The sequence below is a fragment of the Dermacentor variabilis genome, chromosome 1 (genome assembly GCF_050947875.1).
Source record: "Dermacentor variabilis isolate Ectoservices chromosome 1, ASM5094787v1, whole genome shotgun sequence".
Classification (NCBI taxonomy): domain Eukaryota; kingdom Metazoa; phylum Arthropoda; class Arachnida; order Ixodida; family Ixodidae; genus Dermacentor; species Dermacentor variabilis.
In genome coordinates this window covers 88,007,933-88,030,476 of record NC_134568.1, presented here as the reverse complement: position 1 = coordinate 88,030,476, position 22,544 = coordinate 88,007,933, and the positions used below count along the sequence as shown (strand labels likewise).

Sequence of the window (22,544 nt, the reverse complement as noted above, 5' to 3'; positions counted from 1 at the left end):
GCTACTATGCTTACTTCGTATAGCTGTCTGCTAATTTGCTATCGCTATCGTTGCTTTGCCTTTCGGGTGAAACTGCGACTTTTTCTTTTTTCTCAGAATCAATATCCGTATCTTTTTGCACTTTTGTTTTTAATTTGAGGGTGCCACCTAATGACTGCTGCAGGTGATAAGCACGGTAAGCCATGGTGTCCAAGGTTTACGGTGCTGCGCAACGCAGTGTGCTAATCTCGGGTGCATGAAATACACTGATGCATTGATCTTGGCACAATCAGCACCCATGTGCGCTGGCACTCATAACTTCACTATTATGTCCCGACCTTCTTGCAATTTGTTTATAAGCGATTACTGATAATGTACTGTCCGCAAGGAGTGCTCTGGGAATTTGTGAAATTCGCAATTTAACAAAGTTTTCCACTGCAAGTACAACTTCATTATATCAAGATTCAACTGTATTTAGATACTGTTTGGAATGATAGTTTCATTTTTGTGGGTCACCTTTAAGTGGAGCCTATTTTGATTCACTGCATTTGAGAGCTCCTATGCATAACTTCAGCTTTTCTTCCCTCTCGTCTCTTCTTGTTTCTTTAAAGATGGAGTCTTCTGCTTCAGGCCGTAGATTTGTCACCAACAGGACGCTCAGAAACAAGCCTGCGTGCTATGGACGTCGTGCTGCGAATGACCTCACGACGCTGCTCTCAGGTGTCCAGCACCGTTGCTGCCATTGTGTCGCATCTGCCACCACAAGTGGACAGCACCCTTGATTTCTGGAATGCAATGGCAGTGAATGTCTGCAACTGGAGAAATGACTTTGCCAATGACAGCCTTCCATCAGAGAGCTACATTGCAGCTGTGCAGGTTGCTCATTTCTCCCCTTTGTCAGCAAACTCCACATTCCTGATCAACTCCAGCTTGAAGCGCATACTTCAATGCATTGTGCGCTTTGCTCAAGATGTCTACAGCTGGTCTGCGGAAGACAAATTTTCTAATGACCTTTCGCGGGCAATGCTGCCACTGCTGCTAGATGCTACCACAGAGTCACAGACAGACTTTGTAATGCTGGCTCTTGAAGGCATCATTGGGTCATCGGACACAGAAGAGTTTGCACAACATGTTTATGAAGAAATGCTGGCAAACTGTTACGAGCTGATTATCAATTACTCTCATAAGGAAAGTGAACTCAATGAATTAGTGTTTCATGAGTGCCTAAAGTTTATGGAGAGCCTCTTGGACAAGCAGCCTGGCAAAAAGGCCCTGGAGAAATTTTTCTGTGATAAAGACATCTGGAATATTTTCTTGTCTGCAGCAGAAGGAAACCTAAGTCCTGCATATGGAACTCGCGTCCTAAAGTTCTTTAGCAAGCTCTTCACACAAATTGATAAGAATCCAGGAGACCCAAGCCTGGAAAAGTTAAATGCAACTCTCTCAAGAATGAACCGGTTGAGTGAACTAGATTTGAAATCTCTCCAGAATTGGCTGAGCAAAGTTGTAACTGGTTCCAAAGGAGCAAACTTCAGTGAGGATAGCAGTCCTGTTCAAGAAAGTCGGCTTCTGCTTCAGAACCTGACAACTTATATTGTCAAAGAAAACAACAAGGTGTCAACTCAAGTGGCTGGATCTTTCTTAACTGCACTGGTTGAGATTGGAACCCAGCTTTTGTCTCCAGCATCCGAAGGCATTGGCTTCTCTGACCTCATGGTTGTCATGTCCACTTTGGCTAGTGCAGGTTCTGGTTGTGGCCATCTACAGCTTTTCAAGGCAACAACAGAGTGGCTTGAGACCTGCAAGAAGTATTTGTCCCAGAAGGATGTGCTCGAGAAACTGGAGGACAATGTCAGTAGTGGGAAGCACCAGGTCATTATGAACTCTGCTTGCTATTTACTGTCGTATGTAGCTGACTTAGTGGGCTCTCTCAAGCTTCTGGCTGAGAGACCGCTCATTGTTGGCCGGTGTGGAGCTGCCAGCCCACTACTGGATGGTGATGCACAACACCCAGAACCTGACTCAGATTGGGCTGACGAGCTAGGCCCCGAAGATGATGAATCTGGTGGTGAGGATTCTGATGAAGACTCTCTTTGCAACAAGCTGTGCACCTTCACCATGACCCAGAAGGAATTCATGAATCAGCACTGGTACCACTGCCACACATGCCGCATGGTGGATGGTGTAGGTGTCTGCACCATCTGTGCTAAGGTGTGCCACAAGGACCATGATGTAACATATGCGAAGTTTGGCTCCTTTTTCTGTGACTGTGGTGCCAAAGAAGATGGCAGCTGCCATGCTCTAGTCAAACGCAACCCACAGATATCATCAGATACAGGGCCTGTGTGTGCATCCACTACAGCAGCATTTTCACTTCCATCAGAGAATGTACTGCCCAGCTCAATACGTCGTAGGGCCTCATCACCGGCCCAAGGCCCTGGCTCTGGAGCTGTTTCAAGTGCTGCTGATGCGCGCACACCTGTGGCTACATCAGGAGATTCTAAAAAGGCTACTGAAGAGACTCTGAAACACCGGCAGCAGCTGGCAAAGAAGTTAGAGGTAAGATGCATTCAAGCATAGAAGATCCTTCTGTATTATGACATTGCAGAGCATTGTTACATATCCTATATGGTGTACTGGCTCTGCTTTTTTATACTGAACCTTCACTTATCTAGTGTTTGTGTTATAGTGCATAGTGTTATAGTGTGCATATAGTGTTTTAGTTTAACCTGCCTTCGTTGCTTAGTGGCTATGGTGTTGGGCTGCTAAGCACAAGGTCGCGGGATTGAATCCCAGCCATGGCAGCCGCTTTTCGATGGGGAAAAAATGCAAAAACACCCGTGTACTTAGATTTAGGTGCACATTAAAGAACCCCAGGTGGTCCAAATTTTCAGTCTCCCCACTACGCCGTGCCTCGTAATAAGAAAGTGCTTTTGGCTTGTAAAACCGCATAATTTAATTGTTTTATAAGTGTTTTAGTTTAGTGGAGCTAAACAAGACAGTTAAGCCTGTCTTTGCACATGCTTTATAATAAAAAAAATTATTGCTTCTATAACAATTGAATTATTTTAAATAAGCCTACTGAAATTTGTTTCTTTCTAGGCATTTCGAGGAGCCCTTGTTGAGCACATTGTAAGTCTTCTCATCCCATATTTATATCCATTTTGTTTACACTAGTTCTCTGTGAAAGTTGTTTTTAAAAGAAAATAGTACATTAGTAGGATGAGAAATTTCAGTGCCAACACTATAGGTTTAGTGCTGGACAAGTCTCTGATAAGTGTTCTTGCATATAATAACTGTTTGCACTTGAATGCAACTGAATTTAATAGTATATATTTGGAGGAATATTATATACATATGGAAAATGGTTCATCGCACACAGTTTTGCTAAATTCACATTGCACTTCTCGGAAATGAGCAACGCACATGCCTTAACACAAAAAAATATAGGCTGGTGCTTTTATTGTTATTACTATATTATAGTTGTAGCTTGCTAACACAGAAAAAAAAGGAGGAGGCCAATTTTTGAAGACTAGTCTGTGGTGTAGGAAAACTGCGTGCTATAGCAAATATGTTCCTCCAGGGCCTCTTCTCGATCAGCCAGTGCGCGAGTGTGATAACCACAGTAGCACCACCACTGTGTCTGTGTGGCCATCGACATTTATGGTTCAGCATGTTATCTTTTTAATTTCGAAGTCCATCGCTACTGATGAACTCGTGCTGATACCGCGATAATGATATGTAGACAAGTTTTTTGTTTGTTTGTTTGTTTGTTTGCTTTTTTTGTTTGCTCTGAATACCATCCATATGCCACTTGCGCTTACCATCCAGCTACCACAGGCATTGGCTCTGTACTCTATCTCGCAAGTAACTTGCAGCCCTGCCAAAGGTTTGAGGTGTACATGGGCAATATCCTTCTGTAGCAGAATATAGTTCTGTGCATAACTTTCTGATTATTGGCATCAATAGAGAGTTTTATTTTTGTTGGTGCATGAAACATTACCGCAATGCATGGCATGTTAGGCCCTTTGTGCATGCACATCATATGCTGTGAATTACTGTAGCAGTTACTGCTGGTAACCGTAATAGCCACCTAACCAAGATTTTGTAGCAATATGGCAGTGCCCATGCAGCTAAGACTGCCTGCTACGATCCAACTTCACGCTTGTTACTGTACCTCTGCCCTGACAGCAAAAAATGATTAGTAAAATCTTAGTATCATCTCACACTAAGGGCAAAGCATTAGCTATGTTTTGTCACTATTACTGAGATCAGCTGTTTTTTTGATGCTGCTAAATCTACAGAGGCTGCTAAACTCAAAATAAACACCAAGCATATGATGAGGCACAAGTGAACATTTATGAGAGCACCCACCCTTACTAATGGCTAAGGAGGCTGTAAAGAACTGCTGAGAAGCATGCTGGTGAAGCAAAGCCCCGCTGTCACATTCATGTAAAGCAGCTTATGGTGACAATGCCAGGACCTTTGTTGCGCCAATCCACTAACCATGGAGCATGTATCAACAGGATGGCAAGCAGACTCAAAGCAGACAATGTGGCATGGACGAACACATCTTCAGGAACATTCTACCTTCTTATTGACTAAGGGACCTGCGGCTGCCACAGTGCTGCAAGGAACTACACTGAGATAAAGTATATTAACTGTGCGCCATAAACGGTGGCTTGATGTAATTGAAATGTCAGGGGCACAAAAGTCTTTTAATTTTGAATGCAAATGGTTGCAAGTCACCAGCACTGCGGAGGGGTCTTCAATATACCGATTGCAATGCTAAACCTAAATGCCCACATTGCCCTGTGTGCAGCGATACTCTGCGCGCACATCGAAATGCATGTTGCATGATTTTATTTCAGAGAAGATAGAAACCAACTCAGTGTGGTAGCAAACCAGCCTGTCTCTAAACCACGCCGTGCTGACACAGGCTTGCCTGAATAACAAAACCACCGGTGGATGTTAGAATATGCCATGCTATCGACAACAAGAGTTGACTAGTGTTGTGCCACGCTGCGTGCCTATCATCAGAGGCAATGGGCGGGCGCTCCCCCCTCATTCTTCTGAAGTGGTTGCCCTTGTGCTTGGCTTCAAACATCCACTGACGACCTTCAAAGTTCAAAAAAACTGCCGAGCCTTTTCCTTGGGTTAAACTGAGGAGCCCCGAGGCACAGAGCACCACGACGAATCCACTGACAGCCTTCAGAATTCCACAGAACTGGTGACCCCTTTCCGTGGAGACGAGTAGTATTGTTAAGAACGGCCACCTGAAGTGCAAGTTTTGCCAGCCACTTGCAACAGGGGCGGCAACTTTCCTTGGCGTTACGCTCTAGCCTCGTTGCCGTTGTGACTGAATGAGTTCGACGAAATAGGCTTTGTGCCGCAACACGACATCGCCTACCCGGGTCGGCCGCGAGCGGGGGAGTTGCCGCGGGAACGTCGTCTGTGGCTCCAGCCCACGCGCCGTCCGAGACGCAAGACAAAGGGGCACCCGGCCGCGCTGCGTGGGTCAGCCCCGAGTTCTACAAAGTCTGTATGACGTCGGTTCCGGACCGTGAACCTGTGTGTGTGTGTATGCGTGTGTGTGTGTAAGCCGTCCCGGGGAGAGGCGGCGTGTTTACAATGACTGGACGAACGTTTCTGTCCCCTTGGAATCAAGGGGGGACCGAGTGTTTATAAACCGATGTTGTGCGGATGCTCAACACTCTCTCAAGCAGTCGTGTTAGACTGACGTACTTTTCTCTCGCAGTCATGCTTGACTGATGAACTGCATGTAAATACTGTAAATAAACCCATATTCCTCGTTCTCGATGAGAAGCAGTCCTTCCCTTCATCAACGTCCTCAGCGTGGATAAGTTAGACGACGGCATGGGCCAGCTACCTTCTAATTCATGCCGGACTCCAATCTTGACAACTGATTACGAACAATGGGATTGAGCCCCCAATCCTGACAGTATGCAGCTTGGACTTTTCCCACGACAAAAGAGGAAGGTGTTGTAGTTGATGGCAGCAGCGATCTTGCCTCATTTCTGCCAAAGGGATTTAAGACGGAACTAGCCCATTGTTAGAGAGAGAGTCGCCACCAGCTGCCCCGTCAGTCTGGTGTCTCTTCAGCGCCGCTACTTGTATGCTATTACCTGCTATATGTACATATTATATGAAGCCTTTCGTCTCCTTTTCTTCTACTCCAAGTGTCCGTCTCTCGTCTTCGACCCAGAGTCACAATACTAAGCAGGCACTGCTGAATTTGAAAGTGGACCTCAGCTTGCAACACTTTTGAGTTGATTCCCGCTCATGCGTTTGACTGCCCTCATGAGTGTGAATGAAACGTGCTCAGCACAGACACCATGGACCCGCAAATCGAACAATGATGAGTCTTGCGTGCCACTGCCGCATGGGTCTCTTGCATAGACTACAGTAGTGTACATGTTGTGTGCAATGGCTTTGTTAAACTAACATACAACCTAAATCTAGAAATTGTGGAAGTGAATTGGGGAAAATGGGATCAGGTCGGATTCATTCTTACCGCTCACGGAACCCTAAAATGCCGTTAGTTGAACCCCTGTGTTCTGCAAAACCCAGTTTGAGAAACCCTGTGGCTAGTGCCTGTGTGGCACGCATTTCACCTATGGCAGGCAATCCTTTTTGGAGCAAACGAAATTATATGGAGGAATGCTCACACAAAAGGGCAGTTGTTGTGAATGGGGCTTAGTTTACAATCAAACTCCTGTAAACAAATATGTGGACTGTTATGCTGGTATTATGCTCCAAAACTGAACAAAAAACTTCTACAGAGTATTTCTGTAAAAATGACTGAAGTGGGGGCTATAGTTTTAATGTGTACCTGAGTCAAAAGAGTGTCGAGTACCTCATGGCACATCCCAACTACACACATATCAAGTGTGATTACAGAGTTGAAATGCAGAAACGCTTAAATTTAGGTGCATGTGAAATAACCCCAGGCGATCAAAATTAATCGGGAGCCCCCCACTACAACATGCCCCATAATTATATAGTGGTTTTGGCTCGTAACAACTGTGCAGATGGGTTTGTGCAAGGTTCCCCCTACGAGCGACGATCAGGAAAGGACATGACGCTTCTCCACTCCGAAAACTCACCAAAGAGCTTCAGTAGGATTCATCAACTCTCCAACACGGTGCAGAGAAGGCTGCAGTGTCAGATCGCCAACAAACACAGGTTTATTAACCCAAGATACACCACAGTGCGACAGTCACGGCATTTACGTGCGAAGGCTTACCGCAAGACCAATTGAATACGTGCCCGCTGCACTAGGGCTAACTTGGTAGCGGTCCGCCAAGTGTGAGAATGAGAAGTCAAGGGAGCAAAGGTCCCGCGTAACAAACTTGTTGCAGGCATGTGTGCACCTGCCTCGGTGATGAAAGCATGAAGCACTCAGTGGAAGAGAGCTTGGGTAGAGAGGGCGCCAGGGGGCCGCCACTTGGAAGGCCAATTAGGGCGCGCCTCCTACGTTTGCTTCTTGTGCTGTAACTTGACTTTGAGAGGGATAAGCACAGTCTGCGTGGGAAATCTGCTCCAGCACGCTAGCCATGTCCGCCATGTTGCCGTTACTGTGACCCTTGCCGGAGATATTGAGCTAAGCACGACGCGCGAGCTGAGGGATAAGGCGCAGGAAGGCACGTCGATATCCACAACCCCCCCCCCAGTTAGCACCACAGTTTCTTGTAACTGAAAGACTATGACAAACTGGTGGCCACTGATATGTGTGTCATGCAGGGAAAACAAATGTAAGAAAACATAAACCAAATGTTCCCACATTTTGTGGCTGCTTCATTAACACCACATGTCTTCTGCCCACTTTCAATAACTTACATATGTTGTTACGTTTGTGCTGTAAAATAGGAATTTGAAATACATTTAATTCTAGAGTGCTGTCTTCAGATGAGGCTGAGTGGACACGTCTAAGGGGCATTTCTTCCTTCTTCTTCTTCTTCTTCTTCTTTATTTTTAGTGTAAAAAGTATGTCTACAAGTGTGTAATTGTTCTGCATGATACTCGCCACTCTGGCTCAGTGGCTGTGGCTATTAAGCTACAGTTTTATATGATAAATGCTCAGACTTTAGGTGTTACAGTAATTTGCTAAAAACAGCCGTTGGCAGATGATACTGGTAGTTTTTTCTCCCTCAGAAATTCGTGTTGCAGAATTGAAAATTTGTTTCTTACTCTCTCATCAAAATTAAAAGGGCATCCTGGACATCAAATATTAAGATTTGGCAGCCAAAATCACTTGCATGTCGCAATAACCACGCTTCTTGGTAGACTTTCATAATACATGGTGCCATCTCTAGAAAGGTTACAAATTTCATGATACACTTGACAGCCAAGTGCATTAGACATATGCAATTACTTGCCTGAATAAATACAGTATTTGTTTTTCATAATATCTCTTGATTGATATCTTTGATCACATATTAGATCCATACACCTACAAAACAAGCATTCAATGGTATTTTATTTTTAGTACCTAGTCAAGTCAGAGCTATTTGTACTTTTGTGCGCTCTTGTGAACATGTCACATGTATCTGCAAGATCTGATGTGCGAGTGTGTCGGTACTCAATGGCTTGCTGGTCTTACAGATTTCATAACTGTCATTTACTCTCAAGTCGCACATTGTCATGGAGTCTTCAACTCTTTGTTAGCTTAATTGGTGCCCGCTAATGGCTGGTAGGCAATAATTTCCATTGAACTATTGCTAACAAATTTGACTGCTTGTAGCAGTGATATCCTCCACAACACAGTGGCAGTGTGAAGACTAAGACGGGCATCTACGTATAATGAATGTGCTTCAAGTGTTCGTGCAATATATATAATTTAATATAACAAGGTCTTGCCTGATATGTTGAGTTTCATCTCTTATAAAATTGAACTTTTTTTTTTCTTCATATTTTTGAGTTGTAGCAGTACTTCAGCAAAAAAAATGGTCTTTTTAAGGTTTCTACAAACCTGGTTGGCACTGTTCTGGAGTTGATCCAGTTTCTCATGCCTGCCATTGTGGAGACATACAACCGAAACTCGCCCATTGGCAGCTCAACTCGAGCACAGAAGGCACTTGCTGAGCTCCACACACAAGAAAAGCTGTTCGAACACATTGACCAGCTTATGGTAAGGCTTATTTGCAGTTTTCTGTTTTTGTGTTCTGTTTGCAATGATGGAACTGTTACTACATTTGCTCCAAACTGCTACAAAGATTATCTCTACATGCTACTATAAAAGCCTCCTTTGGCAGTGATTGCACCATGTCTGCTCCAGAAACTCCTGCTGGAAGCCTGGTGGTAATGATTTGAAAACGAAACCAGAGCTTGCACTTCAGCTGCTTTGTAGGCTATGTGGGGCAGCACATTAGTATTTTCGGTTATTAATCTGCCTTCACATATTGAGTCACGAGAACTTCCTAAGTGGTCTGCATTGTCTCCAGCCTTGTAAGTGTGGTGGCGTTACTAAGTCACTTAACTGCTCAGAGCAGTATAGGTTACCCACGAGCAACAGCAGTGACTAAAAGTGAAGGCGTCAGTAGGGAGTGCAAAGCGGGAACAAAGCTATGGTGATTCTGATGTACCTGGAAAAATTGCAAATGAGGAAAATCTCTAGAATAAAATTCAAATCAGCAAAAAGGATGCTTTACTATGTTGAATTTCTAATTTCTGAAGGGATGAGGGCAAAATGTTTCTCCAACATTAAGAAGTGTGAGACTGTCCAACGGCCAGAAGGGGCTCTCCAAACCATTTGCAAGCCTGGAGTCTCTCCAGATTAATCAAACTATCTACTAATATTGTGTGCAAAGTGAGATTCCACTTTCTGTACATTATTCATAATTTCATTATTGCCAGTCTTGTAAACAGCTTGCCATATAGTGCATTTTATACCTTTGTAACTCATCACATGCTGTCCTTAATTAAACTTATTTTATAATTCCTTCTAAATGTAAGTGTATGCAATTCTTATGCTCAGAAAGCTTTTTAACTCTTTGTTGCATGCTGTCCACTACAGTGGACGAATTTTGGAGAAAGTTTAGTGCTTCTGTGAAGCTCTCGTGCTTTTTATAACTGCCCTGGAAGGTGCCACCAACCGTCGTTTTTCCCCAACACAGCTTCAAAAATAATGTTGTGTCGTACCGGCACGTAGTTCACGCCCGTCCTCTCACCTTTGCTTAAAACATATAATTGTCTACACGGGATAGAAGAAGCCTTCAGAGGCAAGACGTGCCAATATTGGAGCTCAGTGAAGTCATGTTTTTTTCTGTGGAGCACAACAATGCGTGCGCGGGCACATTTTCGCAGCAGTGTAGTCCTCGCTCTTTTAACATTGAATGTTTTTATTTACCTCTTATTTTTATGTAATAACCTTTTGTTCATTATTTTATCTAGCAAGCCCATAGGAAGAAACATTCAGATGAGTTACCAGCAGATCCCGCCACAGAAAACTGAAGGCCACCTGTCAAAGCAAGTTTAGTTGCCACCGCATGTGTTATGGCAACGTCAGTAATTCTTCACGTCATAATGTGCAGCATAAGCATGTAAAATGTTTTAGTAGTGAAAAGCGACATATAATTGCTCAAAATGCAAGGTATCAGCCAGAAAGGGGGATTGGGTAGGGGCACACCGGGCACATGTTCCCTTCTCCTCCCCATCCACACTCCCGAATTTCTGCACATCGGGATAAGTGGCATAAAGCAACATTTGACATTTGCCTGCCCAGCCACCCCCTCTCCAGTTAAGTGCGTGCCCTCCCCCTCTCCACAAAATAAATTCCTGGCTATGCCACTACAAAGTATACTTTTGCAATACCAGCAAAAGTGACTGTTTTTTCATATTCCATAATGCAGAGTAACATGGCTCCATCCAAACATTTGTATTCAAGTTTGTTTGTTAATGTGGGGGCGGGAACTTCACCTGTTGGAGCAAACGAAAACAGTCAGCACCTACACTGACTGAAGGGAGCTGTGAAGTAACCATTGGAAAGCATAAAAGAAAATTTTCTTCACATTTTCTGGATGCATGTTTATAGAAAACTAAATGTAATTACAGTTTGCATGTGTAATTTTTCTTCATGCAATAAAGGGTTAAAATTATTTAGTTAGGTGTTGCAGACCTTGCAGGGTATTATTTTTGCATCATTTACTTAACCAAAATACCTGCTACAAAAATACATTTCTTCTGCTATGAGAAGCCTTTGACTGTTCCATGCAATACTTCACACTTCTGCTTTCTGACTGTGTTTTAGGCTAGACCTCTCTACTGCGCTTTCTCAAGTTCTGCTTGTGTTGCCTTGGAAATAACTTGTACAAGACAAATTGAATGTATAGGAGGTCTGTAGGCAGAACATATTGGCTCCAGATGAGTCTTTTGCATTAGTGCTGTAAAATTATGTAGGAATGAGGAATTGTTAGGTACTGTAATTTCAAACAGGTATTGCAGTTCTTATATTTTGCATGAGCAACTCATCTAGCATTTTTATTTCACTCTAGGTGCCAACTCTGGGCTCTCAAGAAGGTGCCTTTGAAAATGTGCGGATGAACTTCTCCGGGGAGCAAGGACAGACCATAAGACAGCTACTGAGTGCTCACATGATTCGACGAGTAGCCATGTGCTGCCTTGCGTCGCCCCAAGGAAAGCGCCAGCACTTGGCCGTCAGCCATGAAAAGGGAAAGGTTGGTTTTTAGTTTCGCTATTTATTTTTTCTTGATGACCGCTATGTTTCGACTCCCCTCTCACCATTCTGTTAAAAAGCTTTACACTGATATAAGAGCAATACTATGAAAGAGTCTAACCCGCCGTGGTTGCTCAGTGGCTATGGTGTTGGGCTGCTGAGCACGAGGTCGCGGGATCGAATCCCGGCCACGGCGGCCGCATTTCGATGGGGGCGAAATGCGAAAACACCCGTGCGCTTAGATTTAGGTGCACGTTAAAGAACCCCAGGTGGTCAAAATTTCCGGAGTCCTCCACTACGGCGTGCTTCATAATCAGAAAGTGGTTTTGGCACGTAAAAACCCCAAATATTATTATTATGAAAGAGTCTTTGGTGTCTTAATGGCAGGTGGAACACATTTTTTTTTATAACCCAGGCTGTCCATCATGTTGGCAGCTGCAGTAATATTCCAACTTGTTACGTTATTTGCGGCACGGTACTCCAAATGACTGTGACTGTGTATGTAATAACCAGGGACCGGAAGTTAGGCAAAATGCATGTTTCACGAGTCCTACCTTGTTTAAAAGTTTAATACTGTCGCCTCGGGTATTAATGAAAGCACTAGAAAATTCGCATGCTTGCTTTCTGATTAGAAGAATTTTGTTATAGCCAAAAGTAAATTCCTTGTAATTAAACCATGACGCATCTTTTCTTGCATCGAGCTGACACGTCCTCTGACTTTTTTTTTTTTTATAATATTTTAGGAACGAGCTTATTCTGTAGTCTCATTCACTCCAGTGAAGGCTGGGCTACTGGCTGAAGCTTTAGTGAAATAATAGTAGTTTTGTTGTTGTCAAACGTGTGAATATTTCTTTCACATATATATATATCAACGGATTGTGGTCTGTTCTGGACCACCATCAGTTATACTTTGCTCCTCGAAGAGGCAGGACGTGTGTTGGGTGAGCTCCTGAACAACTTCACAATGTGCTGAATATAGTTTAAATTATGGATCTGGGACCTCAAAGAGATATGACGTAAGGCTTATACATTTCTCTCGCATTTACTGATGAATCGCCACTGAATTTTTAGGGCGCAGCTCTTAGCCACTCGTTCCTGCGGTGAGCGTCAGTGTCCTACCTTGTAACTGAGCGAACCAGCACAGCGAAAGATGAGAGCAAATGCGGAGCGCAACGGCAGGTGAAAAAAGTGGTGAGAGTGAAGAGAGTGCGACGAGGAAAGCGGAGGAGGAGGGTATGGGAAAAGCGTGAGAGGTTAAGCGTAGTGCCGGGCATGGGGGTATTGCGGCGTCAATGGCTACGAGATGGCGCCAGAGTAGCATGCGTCGCCTGTATGGAAACAAAGTGCTGCATGAGCAGAGGTTGTCTGCGGCAGCTGCTGTGAATCATGCTCACATGTTACCCACGTGCTTCCTGTCACGATCTCCCGATTAGCGAGGCATTCACACCACACCTAGCTCTGTTTGCAATATGCCGCATGAGACAGGTTGTCAGCACCAGCCAACATATAGTGAAATGAAAACATGCATACAGCTGTGCTTAAATTTCGCATTAGGGAGTATCGTAATCATCGGTGAACTTTTCTGATAAAATTTGCTTTTCGGGTTGCCCGGTAATTCGGAAAATTTGGGGGGCCCCTTCCGTGTAAGAAAAATCTATCGGTGACTGTACTTATTTGCATAAAAGGTTGAATTTCACTATAACAAATTTCGATGTAACGAAGCAAATTGGGTACTTTACTGACTTAATTATATTAAGGTTTAACTGTGCCACAAACACTTTGTGAGTGTAAAGGCTGTTAATAACTGCTGCGCAGCATGCGAGCACTTTGTTGTGAGCAGGGCCCAAACGGCATTAAGTTACGAAACGCTTGAAGTTGGCTTAACCTACTTGTGTGCTCCTTGAAAAAAAAACTTCAATGCTCAGGCACAACTCTGATTAGGAATGTGGGGCTCATTTGAAACTTCAGTCTGTCTCTGGCAAAAATTCCAGGTTTTCGTTACTGAAAGAACTGTCAAAGCTCCTGACTGGCGAATATTCTAGAATTCCATAGGGTGTTGGATAATTGATTGTTGCAAAGTACGAATATGTGCCCATAACTTCTGTAGATGTTTAGCATCCCTTTTCTGCATGCAAACATCATCATCAGCCTATGTCCACTGCAGGACGAAGGCCTCTCTTTGCGATCTCCAATTACCCCTGTCCTGCACCAATTGATTCCAACTTGCGCCTGCAAATTTCCTAATTTCATCACCCCACCTAGTTTTCTGCCGTCCTTGACTGCACTTCCCTTCTCTTGGCACCCATTCTGTAACCCTAACTTGTTCTCGAGCTTCTTTGTCATCCTCCAAGTTTCTGCCCCGTATGTTAGCACCGGTAGAATGCATTGATTGTACACCTTCGTACACCTTTCTTTTCAATGATAGTGGTTAGCTTCCAGTAAGGATCTGGCAATGTCTGCCGTATGCACTCCAACCCATTTTTATTTTTCTGTAAATTTTCTTCTGATGAACGGTGTCTCCTGTGAGTAATTGACCTATGTTAACATACTCCTTCACAGACGCTAGAGGCTGACTGGCAATCTTGAACTCTTTCCTTTCCAGGGTATTGAGCATTATCTTTGTATTCTGCATTTTGATCTTTAACCCCACTCTTACTTTCTCTGTTAAGGTCCTCAATCATTTGTGTCAATTCATCCCCAGTGTTGCTGAACAGGACAATGTGATCTGCATACCGAAGGTTTCTGAAATATTTGCTGTTGATCCTCACTCCTAAACTTCTCAGTTTAATAACATGAACACTTATTCCAAGCATGTAGTGAATAGCATTGGATACATTGTCTCTCCTTGCCTGACCCCTTTCTTAATAGGTATCTCTCTACTTTTCTTGTAGAGAACCAAAGTAGCTGTGGAATCTTTGTAGGTATTTCCTAAGATATTCACATATGCCTTGTATACTCCTTGATTACGTAATGCCTCTGTGACTGCTGGTATCTCTGCTGAATCAAATACCTTTTCATAATCTATGAAAGCCATATAGAGGGGTTGATTGTACTCTGCAGATTTCTCGATTACCTGATTGATGGCATGGATGTGATCCATTGTAGAGTATCCCTTCCTGAAGTCAGCCTGTTCTCTTGGTTGACTGAAGTCAAGTGTTGTCCATATTCTATTGGAAATGACCTTGGTGAATATTTTATACAATACTGAAAGTAAGCTATTGGGCCTATAATTTTTCAGTTCTTTAACCTCTCTCTTTTTGTGGATTAGTGTAATGCTGGTATTCTTCCAGTTCTCATGAGATATTTCATATAAAGAGTCGCAAGCTTTTCACACATAATATTTTCTCCATCTTTGATTAAATTGGCTGTTATTCCATCTTCTTCTTCTGACGCTATTCCCCAGTTCACGTCTTGTAAGGCCCTTCTAATTTCATCGCTAGTTAAAGAAGGAGCCTCTGTATCCTGTTCATTACTACTTTGAATAGAGGTAGGATGGCCCGCTCTGGATACTGTACAGGTCAGTGTAGAATTCTTTTGCTGCTTTTCCTGTATCTTCGAAATTGCTGATATTACCCTTCTTATCTTTCACTGCATAAATCTTGGCTTGTGCTATGCCAAGTTTTCTTCACACTGATTTCATGCTGCGTCCATTTTTTACTGCGTCCTCAGTCTTTCTCACATTATAACTTCGAATGTCTCTTACTTTCTCCTTCTTGATCAATTTTGAGAGTTCCACGAATTCTATCTGATCTCTTGAGTTGGACACTTTCATTCTTTCTCATTTCTTTATTAGGCCCTTCGTTACTTGGGAGAGCTTACCCACTGGTTGCCTTACTGCCTTACCTCCCACTTCAAGTGCTGTTTCTGAGGCCTAGTCTGGTTAAGGTTTCATTCATTCCTGCTATGTCATCTGCATCTCTCTGTTCTAAAGCTGCATATTTGTTTGCAAGCACCAGCCTGAATTGGTCTGCTTTTACCCTTACATATACGTAGGCCTGTTTCTCCTTGACTAATTTTACTCTTGCTTTCTTCATGTTGAGGTAGATCCTAGACCTCACTAACCTATGATCACTGCACTTTGCCCTACCTATCACTTCTACATCCTGCACTATGCTGGGATTGGCAGAAAGTATGAAATCTATTTCATTTCTTGTTTCTCCATTAGGGCTTTTCAAGGTCCTCCTCCTGTTGCTACGCATCCTGAAGAAGGTGTGCATTATTCACAGCTTATTCCTTTCCGCGAATTCTATCAACGTCTCTTCTTTCGTGTTCCTAGAACCGACACCGTAGTTGCCTATTGCTTGTTCACCAACCTGCTTTTTTCCTACTTTTGCGTTTCAGGCGGCCATAACTACAGTATATTGAGTTTGCACTTTTTTCATCGCTAATTCAATATCCTCATGTTGTCATCTTCATGAAACTGTTCTATTTCTTCATCATCATGACTGGAGGTTCGAGCGTAGGCTTGTACTACTTTTGTTCTATACCTTCTATTTAGCTTTATTATGACTACTGCTACCCTCTCATCAATGCTGTAGAGTTTGCCAATGTTGCCCGCTATGTCGTTATAGATTAGGAATCCTATCCTGGTATTGCTTCTTATCTGGGAGTCCTCTGTAGCAGAGGACGTGGCCGCTAGTCAGCCCTGTACAAGCCTTCACTTGAGAGGTTTCATGTGTTGCAGTGTTGCCAGGTTCAGTTTCCAGTGGCAGCCTATCTGAATCCAGAGGTTCTTAGCACCCTCTGCTGCGTTGCTGGTCTGATCGTTGCCTTGGTCAAGTGCTCCGTAGCTGCTGGGGACTGAGGGCCATGGGTTAATTATAGGAGTCATGAGGGAGGGAGGGGCCAAATACTGCACCAGGGAGGCCAATTCCTGTTCTGGTGAAGGAGTGTCATTTGTTGAAGCTTAGTGGGCCTTCCGCATTTGGCTGCACCTGGACTGGTATAGCCCCACCAGCTCTCCGCATTTCTTCTTTCTTCTTTTCTTTCTTTTTTTGGTGGTGTCTAGCTTCACTCTAGGCCTGTATATGTAGTGAACTGGAGGAGGGGTCGAACGTGCGACCTTCTGATTAGAAGCCCGATGTTCTACCACTGCTCCACGTCCCTGCCTCAGCCACATAGCTACAAATGGAAAATTTCCAATCCGAACGTCTGAGATAGCTCAGTCAATTGACTTTACATGTGGCAAGGCCACCTTAACCCTTTCAGGGTTGAATTTTTTTTTTTTTTTTTTTTTTTGCCATATGTGACTGCCCAGGGTTGATTTTTTTTATATATTGCAGATTTAACTTCTTCACACCGACCTATTTCTAAAAAATTCTCCCGTAATTTTTCTAGGGTGACTCTAAAGTAAGAAAAAAATAATTTGCGTTGGTATATATGTACTGTTTATTCATGAACAACGACAATAAAGAAAGGAAATAAACTGATAAGAATTTAAAATTTCATGTATTGTTGTACACATAGTTCAAGGCTTACAAAATCCACTGCACGAGCGTGGTGGCGCACCGTATATAGACATGCCGGAACAAACAAATGATGCAACGAAAACTGCGAGAGGGAGGCGCGTGAAAAAAATTCCCTGTATTCCCGCATAGTGACAGCACATGCCAGGAAAGAAAAAGTTAGGAAATTGGCTCGCTGTTTAAATGTACAGCCAGCGCTGTAAATATATGGCATCGACCATTTTGGACTTGTTCGCGGCGCCATATATTTACGTCATTGACCCTGAAAACGTTAAGGCACAGAAGTCCAACGCAGAGCGATGTTCATGCCCAAGAACTAACTCCAATTATCCGCAATAGAAGGGTTTTGCTGATCACGATATGTAGGATGGTATTATTTATTCAGCTCAGAAGTGAGCCTCATTCACCTGTCTCTTCCCACGCTGAGGGGCGCGGGAGAAGAGAGGAAAAGGAAATGCTAAAGAAATTTATAAATGGTTCTAACAGCGTGGTTCTGAACCGCATGCGACTAGGCAACCGTGAAGCGGTCAGGAACACTATACATTTTCAACAAGCTTGGTATTTGTAGCAGAAAACCACCCTGAACAGTGCTCAAATGCGAACAAATTTCTTAAGTCTTAATGCTAGACAAAGATTATCCCTCAGTGCTTAGTATCATCGTAGCTAGCAAATTAATTAAGCAGTTTAGAATTTACAAAAAGAGAAGAAAAAAAAGAGTGTGAGACAAGGTTTAGGCTGCCAGTCTCTTCTTTATTCTCCCTAGTGAGAGCCTTAGCACCAGGCACCAGCAGATAGCAAAAAAGGGAAGATAAAGAAAAAAATATTGAGACATAGCAGAACTGATCTCCAAGCTCGCCTGAGGACCACAAGCCATACATGGACAGGGACACACCTAGCAGCCTAATGTCGCATCCTGCTGCAGCAGGCATCATTCAGGCTAACCAATACTCGGTGAAAAAAAAGGTGCAACATTAACTCAGAAATCTTAGTATGGTGCTTGTTTGTCATTACTTTCACAACTTTTTTGCGGTGTGTAGTGCCACTAAATTGCAGATAAATCTTGTAGCCTATACAACTTGCCTTACTCCATTTTATTGAGAAAAGGTGAATTTAACAAAACAGGAGTCTAATGGGCTGTGTTCCTTAGAAAATTATAATTTATCCTTAGATGCACAGCAGAAGTTCTTATTGATTGAGCCTGCACATGCTTAAGGACAGTATTTGGGGCCTACCTATATATGTCTAAAATGACAGCCTTAAGCCTGTTTCACATGCAAGTGATTTTGGGCCAGTAACAGTGCGGCGCCCATCGTGTGAGCAAGCCTGCTTTCCCATTACCAGTTTTCCAAGCGGCACACATCGCTGTGATCACGATCGAAACATTTGGAAAAATTCGTGAGCGGAAAAAGCGGCAACCAATAGTGGAGTACCTTGGGCAGTGACATTAAATTCACTAGGCAGGGGCGTGACTGAAGTGTGGGTGGCATGGGAAACTTGCCCGCTCGAGCAGAAAGTTCTAGCAGACTACATTTGTAGCAGACATTGTCCTCTGCCAGTTTGCAATGTCTCGTGCGGTCTTCAACGAACTGTTCATCACTCAAGTTGTGCAGTGTCCATTTGTTTGGGATGCTAAAATGAAGGATTTTCGCAACAAAGATAAGAGGAGGATTCTTTAGGAAGTAATTACGCACTGAAGCTGAAGGTACTTGTCGCAAGTGACGCATACTTCCATAAAGTAAAAGCCGGCGTCTCTTGAATCGGCCTTGTCCATTGGTGCCTCAGAAGTGCCGCTTGTTTCTATGTGTCGTTTTTGAGTACAATTCTATGGAGCCACATTGTTTGTACATGCTGTTTTCTTCTTTTCGCCTCCTTTTTTTCCTCCGATGGTGACCCCATATGAATCTAGACAGACAGCATGAAACAGCAGTTCATACTATTCGTTCGCAACGCATGTAGGTGTTTTTTTTTTTTTTCTTTACAACTCCGAGCTAGCGTGTTAGTAGTTGTGTTTGGTCTTGTTTCTTCAGTTAAAAGGTCACGTAACCCGAGCTCTACAAGGGTTGCCGCCTTTCTACTCGAATACCTATAGGCGAAAAGGGACGCAAGCGTCTTTGAAAGCCGTCCACAGGCCTCTTGCTTTTGGTTGGCCGAGATAGTGCCCGAATGTGTTGCAGCACTGGAAAACAAGAGCCATTGGCAGACGTGCACGTGCTTCAAGCCCAAGTCGCAAAAATATGAACCAACCCATTCCTTTGCTTCCACATAACTAATTCTGTGTGCGTGTACATAGGAAGACTTTTAAGCTGTCACCTATAAAGAGCTAAAAGACAAAGAAAAGAAGTTGCATTACCAATTCGACGCACAGTATTTTTATTTTCTGTGAGGTTCAAAAGCACAAAAGTGGAGCACCGACTTAATACACCCATGAAACTTGCAGCTCAAGCTCGCCAAAACACGGAAATGTGGAGCAAGGTGCAGCTCTTGAAGACTGCTGAAACCCGTTGCTCACGGGCACTTTCCGCAAGCAGCACTGTGCATCACTGCGGCACGTGTCACCCCAAACCGGAGCATGCAAAACAAGGCTGCGTCTGTAGGCCACAGTGCCGCTCAACTGCCGCGACCACCGCCGTGCCGTCACTTACATGTCTAACAGGCTTTAGTGCTTGTTAGAGGCACCTAAAACAGCATTTTTTAGCGCCTATAGTTCCAGTCTCTAGTACTGATTAACCATGGAGTGAACGTAAGACAAGAAACATCAGAGGGACACTATATAAAGTAATTTTGGCTGTATTAGTAAATTACCTTACTACAATATCAAAAAAAGGCACCTTTACCATGAGAAGAGGCTTGGCAAGGCAGAAAAAGCACAAAAACCAAATGCTGGTGGCGACACTACCTTAAAGCTCTCTCCCCAGCTCACTGTGATGTGGACTTTGAGGAGGTCTACTCATGTCTAGTTAATTTGTTATTCGTAAAGGTGGACTATATTGTATTTTAAAAGATTCAAAAATTGGACTTCGCAAGTTTCAAGAACATTTACTGTGCCAGAATGGCCAAAATATGACAAAATACTTTGAGATCCATGATGTCACACTGATGTACTGGCGGCACTGTAGTATAGGCACAAAACTTTTAAAAAAAAATGAAACTTTTACCTTCATTTTCTCCTTTGGTAATCAACCTATTGCCGCAAAATTAATGAAAATAGTTTTGAATTAATGCATAGCCAGTTTAAAAAGCTTTAGTGTTCTTCTTCAGTGTCCGTTCAAGGCTGCGGAAAATCCAGCTTCACAGTACAATACACAGCTGGTGCAGAAGTTCGTCACTTACATTCATAAGTTTGGAAGCATGATGTCTGTTCTGTCCTCTTTGTGCCAACTATGCCATACTCTTTCTAGTGCAGGAATGGGCTACTTGTGCCCTTATAGAGTTGCATATGATCTACTGGTGCATGATGTCAAAAATTCTAACCCTTTATGAATGAGATATAAATACCAGGAAACAAATTTTATTTTCTATCTAAATGTGCAGAATGCATTATGAATAAGCATATTCAACAAAAAACATATTTTGTCAAAAATTTTTCAGCAATAGGGAGGAAACGCCATGCAGAAAACTGGAAATAGGCTTCACCCAAAGGCACATATGGCTTCGTATGAAATTTGTACTGACAGCTATCATGATATGGGAACCATTGGTGTAAATTTTGCTTGCTTTACATCATGTGTGTGATACCACTGCAGCCGGAGGTGTTGTGTCGGTCTGTCTCCTTGGACCAGGTCTTAAAAGAAAACATAAGGCATGGGCCAAACTTCTTGCTCCTCTTTCTTTGTTCTTGCTCTAAACCAACAACTAGTGCTTGCTGCTTGTCACTCAGTGTTGCCTGAAGTCATTTAGCCAGAAATTTGTCCTCAATACCGAAACTGAGCATGAAAAGAAATTGTTTCTGGTATCTATAACACTCATCCATAAAGGGTTAACACTTTTCTCTCCTGCCTTGTCTGCACAGTCATGCATAAATTTAGTGCCCGTAGCTAGTGAAACTAGACAAGATGTTGCATAAGGAGGGCACAACGAAGTGCAGAGAATGGGTTTTTTGTGTTGCTGCAGTGTTTGGGTAATGTATGAAATGCATTGCAAGGTAGGAGAGTTGGCATTGATATGTTTCTCTCTGGTTATACATGGTATTACACTCGCTCTGATGAGTCCATTGTTTCCACACGCATCTGTGCATAATATAAAAATGTTATGCAAGAACGTCCCCCACATGTTTTTTAGTGCCACAGACAAAAACAGACCTGTTGTCGTCATGCTTTGATGACATCTGGAACAGATGTCGAACATTTTTTTTCATGCGCCTTTCCTTTAGCAATCTCATTCTTTACATTCTTCTAATCAATGTTTCATTTTTTGTTTAGATAACGCTGCTTCAGCTTTCGGCACTTCTCAAGCAGGCAGATTCCAGCAAACGCAAGTTAACCATCACTGTAAGTTTGACTTCTTTCTCAGCCATTATGTGTGCTAAATTATTATGCCTTATTCAAGGCAGTGTGCATTGCAGGGGGCTACTACTTTCTTTGTTTATTAAAAGCATCTTGGGAAGCAGTCCCTTGTTCATATGGCGTCCTTATGGCTGCTCGATCCATTCTGCTTATTGCTTTGCTTAGTGCTGCTTTAGGGCCTCACAGAGTTGTGACAACCAGCCTGGCCACAGCTAGGTCATGCTGGTTGTCTAGTTTATCGTAGGTGTTACTGAAGGCTTGTTGCTATTAGGGGGGGGGGGGGGGGGGGTATTGCTGTAGATGGCTACACAAATGTTTATTTCAAGCCTTGTAAAGTTCGAAGTTTTCAGTTTGTCAGTGCAGGTAAATTGTTAAAGTTAGCTACTTTTATTTTAACTCCTATGCGAGTGCAAGAATATAATTATCCGTTGGCTTAAATATAAAAATTCAGGGCTGCAAACATTCTAAAATACCATTAGGGACATGTAGCGGCAAGGACGAGATGACGTGTGACACTGAAAATACATGTCCTTGCCTCTGTCCTCTTCCGCTTGCACTTTACGTACATGCAGTGACCTACTAGTTAGTAGACTGAAATCTGCTATCAACATACCATCACTTCATTTGCTAAGATAATTCACGATTGTAAGCTGTCATTCATGCTTTTAAACATTCTTGAGGTAGCTTGCCGCACAATGTGACAATGCTCCTCTTGTGTGTTGGCCTCATGCGAGAACAGCACATGCGCTCTGTCACATCCACTTGCTGCAGCTCAAAGATGCAACCATAAAATATCTTCAAACAAAATCCTTGTGTCTCTTGTCATCTGCCAGTCACTGCCATTGATGGTGCACAGAATAGCATCACTTTCGCAAGACCTGTTCTCACTTAAAATAAAAGTGT

At 43.2% G+C, this 22,544-nt stretch overlaps 1 protein-coding gene across 4 annotated transcripts in view; it reads left to right on the top strand.

The window, feature by feature from the left end:
• poe (E3 ubiquitin-protein ligase-like protein poe) overlaps positions 1 to 22,544 on the top strand; it is a 549,114-nt gene that overhangs the window by 252,769 nt on the left and 273,801 nt on the right. For all 4 annotated transcript variants that reach the window (XM_075691124.1, XM_075691117.1, XM_075691109.1 and 1 more), the window contains 5 exons: positions 591 to 2,538; positions 3,082 to 3,111; positions 8,960 to 9,130; positions 11,493 to 11,675; positions 21,558 to 21,626. In XM_075691124.1, the coding sequence (XP_075547239.1) occupies positions 591 to 2,538; positions 3,082 to 3,111; positions 8,960 to 9,130; positions 11,493 to 11,675; positions 21,558 to 21,626 (2,401 nt within the window). The remainder of the gene's footprint in view (positions 1 to 590; positions 2,539 to 3,081; positions 3,112 to 8,959; positions 9,131 to 11,492; positions 11,676 to 21,557; positions 21,627 to 22,544) is intronic.